The sequence below is a fragment of the Nelumbo lutea genome, chromosome 1 (genome assembly GCF_056320005.1).
Source record: "Nelumbo lutea isolate HS-2025 chromosome 1, American lotus-T2T, whole genome shotgun sequence".
In the NCBI taxonomy this organism is placed as follows: Eukaryota; Viridiplantae; Streptophyta; class Magnoliopsida; order Proteales; family Nelumbonaceae; genus Nelumbo; species Nelumbo lutea.
This window is the reverse complement of record NC_142684.1, coordinates 129,855,607-129,861,179: the sequence shown is the minus strand read 5'-3', so window position 1 is coordinate 129,861,179 and position 5,573 is coordinate 129,855,607. Positions and strand designations below refer to the sequence as shown.

Genomic DNA, 5,573 nt, shown 5'->3' with positions numbered 1-5,573 from the left:
TAGTAAGCATACTGACACTTTTCATAAATTTCTCGAAACAATCGAGATAAGAACGTGGCTTTTCGTAGTTTCAGGAAGAAGGCGAGGGTATATGTGTAAAATGAAGAACAAAGTTCAATGTTAATTACGTAAATTTACTGTACGGTCTTTAAAATCTTGCGTTGGCTTCTGGCTTGCGTAGGAGGAAAAATTTTCGAAAGTACGGAATCTACGATAAATATCTGCTACGCCATCGCCGTAGTCTTGGGCTTAAAGCCGTGATTCACAGCCCTCGATGTATTGACGTGGGCCCACTTTGATTTGGATGGAGTGACGTAAAAGTGGACCCCAAAATACATCCAAAGGCCGTGATTTCGGGTTTTGGCCTAAGGGAGTGGGGGTGACTGAGTGAGAGAAGAATGAATTTAATTAATTTGGGACTTGGGAGTGTGAACTGTGAACACAGAAAGACTAATAATAGTTTGGGTGTAGTCTAACATCAGCCCCGAGGTGGACGATGCTTAACCTATGCACGCTCTCTCTCTCTCTTCTTGAAAAATAAGCGATGAAATTAGAAATTGGTAAATTAGGGGAAATTAGAAGAGAACAGAAAATACAACAAATAAAGGGAATCGGGTTTGGAGAGAGAGTGATAACGAAGGGAAAGATGAGAAAAGAAAAATAATAAAGAAAGAGAGAGGAGAGAAGTCAGAGGGAGTAGTGGTAGTAGAGGGAAGAGAGAGAACGGAGAGGGCTCGTTGGTGTGTTAACTGGTTTGTACGCGGAATCGAATCCTGCAACCAGCAGTTTGGGAAAAAGGGGGTCAAGGGAAAATTATCAATGGTGCATGGCACCAAGTACCAAAAAAAAAAGAACGGAGAGGTGTCTCGTGAAGCAGCAGGTGAAGAGAAAGAAAGAAAAGAGAAGCAAAGGAAATAAAAGTCTCTTCCTTTCTCTCTCTTTTCTCTCTTTTCTTCTCTTAATCCTTCCAAAACGCCTAGCCCCTCTTCCTCTCTCCCCGAACTATCAATCATTCAGTCTGTCTATCTCTCTCTATACTTTCTAGCACCCACATTCATTCCTTGCTTCCTCCTTTTAAATCACGAGATCCCCATCTCTTTCTTTCTTTCTTTCTTTCAATTGGCCTACATGTCATCTTCAACGCCAGTTTGGTTTCATTTCTTAATGTGTTGCTGGTGGTCATGTAGTTGGAGGAGCTAACAGACATTGTTTGAGAGGGAAGGTTAGAGAGAGTAGGAAAAGCCCAGACAGAAAAATTGAATCTTTTTTGGTTATTCGTATTCCACGAGAAATGTCGCATCCAGGGAAGCCCATACCCGAAATAGGGTATGATTCTCTGTCCGATCGGTTTCGCGGCGCTTTGAACTTCGAGCATAACAAGCCGGATTTCAAGGAACTCGATCTGGGTTCGCCGGTCTCGCCCTTGAGGACTCGTGGTCCAGGTGTTGGTGGTGGACCCGCTGCCAGTGGGATTACCACTACAAGCAGCAGCTCTAGTTCCTCTGGCTCTGTTTCTGGAAAGACCGGGAACAACCCAGTTGTGAAGAGGTCCGATGGAGGTGGGAACAATCATTCCGGTGAGCTTTTTGGCTCGAGCGAGAGTAGTCCGGCTGCCTCCGAGAGTGTCCGATCCGCTGCCGCGGCTCGTAATTCCAAACCGGGTCACAGGAGATCGAATTCCGGCGGTGCCCCATTAATATACTCAGGTGGAAGCGTCACCAGTAGCAGTGGTGGCAGTTCGGTTAATTCGCCGGTTATGAATGTTCTTCCTAGTGGGAACATTTGCCCCTCCGGCAGGATTCTGAAGACGGGCATGGCTTGTCGGAGTTCTACTCGCAGTGACGTTTTGGGGTCTGGGACGGGGAATTATGGGCACGGGAGTATAATGCGGGGCGTTGGTGGAGGGAAATTGGGCTCCGGCAGTGGAGGGGAAACGGCTGGAGGGAATGTGACTGGGAATATACAATTCGCCGGGGAATCAATGATGGTGAAACGGGCGATGGCGAGCTCAGATCCAGAGGAGATCAAGAGGGCCGGCAATGAGCAGTACAGAAGAAGAAACTTTGCAGAAGCGCTTTGTTTGTATGATCGAGCCATTGCCATGTCGCCAGACAATGCGGCATGTCGGAGCAACCGGGCAGCGGCATTGGCAGGGCTTGGTAGGTTGGGCGAGGCCGTAAGGGAATGTGAGGAAGCAGTGAGGTTGGATCCTGGGTATTGGAGAGCGCATCAGCGATTGGCGTCTCTGCATTTGAGGTGAGTGAGAAGAGGAAATTTATCTGCATTGCTCTTTTCCTTTTTTGTTAATATTTGTTATTTTTTTACATGTTTATTTCATTTTGTTTCGTTGCTTTTCATGGATGAATGTAACCGTGCAAGCTGTGGGTGTTCTTTTGCCTAGACGAGCTTGAGTTCTGAGTTATTTGTGTTGTTGTGATCTGCATTATGCGTATGTTATGTTTGTTATTGGTTTTGGTGTGGATGATGGTAGTTTTTGCCTGCTCAGATCTACTTTCTGTGTATGATCTCTCTCCTTGCTTGATTGCTTTTTTTGTTTGTTCTGGTTTTTGTCTCTCGTGTCTACTGTTTCTCCCTTCTGTTAGTGATCAAAGTTTGTTTCTTCTTTACTTTTTCTCCTTTTTCTTTCATAGAGTACTGAAAGCTTCATGGGACTTTTTTATTGATAGTATGAGTTCTCTTTGCCTTTCCACAAATATAGTTTAATGGATAATTGTTGTCTGAGCAATTTTTTTTTTCTTTCGTTTTCTCTTAATGCATTTTACTTCCTTTTAATGGTTTTTAGAATCATGGGACCTCTAAATTTTTTCAGTGACTGCTGGATTAATTTACATTCACGGTTTCTCTTTTGGCACTTAGAGTCATTTACTAGATTTCCTTTTTTCTTTTTTTAACTTTTGCTGGTTCTTCTGATCTACGTTCATGAGGCTTCCATTGTATTTTCTGCTTCATTTATGCCATTTTACAATCAAAGTCAGGTGATGATTTCTTAACATGATTTTTATACAGGTTAGGCCAGGTTGAAAATGCCCGGAAACATCTATGTTTTCCTGGACAGCAACCAGATCCTGTTGAGTTGCAGAAATTGCAGGCTGTAGAGAGGCATCTGAATAGATGTGCTGATGCCCGGAAGGTTGGCGATTGGAAAAGTGCATTGAGGGAAGGTGATGCCGCCATTGCTGCTGGAGCAGATTCTTCTCCTCAGGTAAAACCTAAGCAGCATTTGTTTTTTGTCAAAGCCGTTGTTATAGATAAGAAATTTTAAATGGCCTGAATTGGTTGAAATGGAATTTACAGCTCTTTGCATGTAGAGCAGAGGTCCTTTTGAAGCTCCACCAGCTTGAGGATGCAGACTCTGGACTATCGCGCATTCCCAAATTCGAATGGTCTACACCCTCATGCTCACAGACCAAATTCTGTGGGATGCTTGCAGAATCTTATGTCTTCTTCGTTAGAGCGCAGGTTGAAATGGCATTGGGAAGGTGAGCTCAGAAATATACAGTTCAACGAGAGATATAGCTACAGGGTCTTGGTGTGAGTGAGAATGGATGATGGATGTCTTGCAGGTTTGAGAATGCAGTTGCAGCTGCTGAGAAAGCCGGTCATCTCGATCCCCGCAACATTGAAATTTCAATGATGCTCAGCAATGTGAGATTGGTAGCAAGGGCCCGTGCCCGTGGCAACGAACTCTTCAATTCTGGAAAGTTTGCTGAAGCATGTTCAGCTTATGGGGAGGGCCTCAAGTTTGATCCTTCCAACTCGGTTCTCTATTGCAATAGAGCAGCTTGTTGGTCTAAGCTTGGACAGTGGGAGCGATCTGTTGAGGATTGTACCCATGCTCTTAAGATCCAACCAAATTACACCAAGGCCCTTCTTCGACGGGCGGCCTCAAATGGAAAGGTGATTAGATTTTTTCTAACCCTCTCTCTTCTTTAATTTGTTATCACAGTGTTTTGATTTCAAAAACTCATTGAGGTTGAATATTGATTTTGGGGAGGGGAATGCAGCTTGAACGATGGGCTGAATCTGTAAGAGATTATGAAGTATTGATAAAGGAACTTCCAGGTGATAATGAAATTGCAGAGGCTTTATTTCATGCCCAAGTTGCACTGAAGAAATCTCGAGGGGAGGAAGTTTATAATATGAAATTTGGTGGTGAGGTGGAGGAAGTCTCAGGTTTTGATCAGTTTAGAGCAGCAATATCTTCACCTGGTGATCATTCTCTCTTTTCTGCGTTTGTCACTTCTCGCACTGTCTATTTTTGCTCGTCTCTTGTTTTCTAGATACTTGTCATTGTGAATCTAAACATGAAAGTTGACATGCCAGGTGTTTCAGTAGTCCACTTCAAGGCACCATCGAACCAGCAGTGCGAGCAGATTTCCCCATTTTTTGACACTCTATGCCATCAGTATCCATCCATGAATTTTTTGAAGGTAGGCCTAAATGAACTAAACTGTGAGTCCCCCAGGTTTTCTTCTGACCATTTTTATATCTTAACATGATATTCACATTTAAAGCAAGTACTGTTCTTTTAATGCTCGTTGAATGGTGTTTGAATAAAGGTGGATGTGAACGAAAGTCCAGCAGTAGCAAAGGCTGAAAGTGTGAGGATTGTCCCTACCTTCAAAATTTACAAGAATGGTAGCAGAGTGAAGGAGATGATCTGCCCAAGCCATCAAGTTTTGGAGTACTCGGTGAGGCATTACAGTCTCTAGAGCAAGCACATTCTCCTATTGTCATTTCCCCCTCTTGCAGCCCACAATTCCCAACCCAATGGGATCTCCCCCTATGCCCTTTTATCCTTACCAATTTATACGAGGATGTTACCAGTTTACTTCGACAAAACCAGTTACATAATAATTTCATAGAGCCAAAGACCCAAAGAACCCAGAGAGAGGTAGCGTAGTTCTCTTTTGTTGTTTCTATTTATTCTTTCCATTTTCATTGCTCTCTCTGTTTATTTAATCTTCCATCCATCATCCTCTTTTATTTTTAATTTTCCACCCTGTTTAGGCCAGCCTCATTCTTGTATCCTCGTCTTCCTCACCATGAGAAGAAGCTGAGAAAGATGTACAATTAGAGCTGGCTCTTTAGTTGAATTTCAGAGAGAGAGAGAGAGAGAGAGAGAGAGAGGTTGGTTGGTAGAAAATATTGTGAACATGTATATATAAGATATATACCAAATATTTGAAACCATGGGAGAGAGATTGGATGTCTGGTCTGGTGGGTATTATTGGGTTAGAGAGAGGACGATCCTGATAATGCTATTGATGTTGTTGCTTCTACTCTACAATTTCATGAATAAAAGTCTCAATTTTTTCTTGTCTACCAAATCTTATTCCAGACCATTTTGATTAATTTTCTCCAAATTCTCTGCCATTTCAAAGTAGATATTTGAACAAATTGAAAACCAAAAGTAATTCTTGGAACAGGGGAGGGGTATTTTTGGTTAGAAAACAGCTGGGTGTAATGTGAAGTATTAACTGTAGCAGAGATCTCCGACAAACGACAGGTGGGGAGAAGAGGGGGTGCTGCGTGGGCGGGTACGTGTTGTT

The 5,573-nt window shown here is 43.0% G+C and overlaps 1 protein-coding gene across 1 annotated transcript; it reads left to right on the top strand.

The window, feature by feature from the left end:
• The first annotated feature begins 607 nt into the window (after positions 1 to 607).
• Positions 608 to 5,351, top strand: LOC148877535 (TPR repeat-containing thioredoxin TTL1-like). Its single transcript, XM_088942119.1, has 7 exons — positions 608 to 2,256; positions 3,028 to 3,223; positions 3,316 to 3,500; positions 3,585 to 3,918; positions 4,026 to 4,230; positions 4,345 to 4,451; positions 4,581 to 5,351. Exons 1-7 carry the CDS (start codon positions 1,292 to 1,294, stop codon positions 4,731 to 4,733), a joined length of 2,145 nt encoding a protein of 714 aa, XP_088798245.1. The 5' UTR covers positions 608 to 1,291; the 3' UTR covers positions 4,734 to 5,351.
• The last annotated feature ends 222 nt before the right edge of the window (positions 5,352 to 5,573 follow it).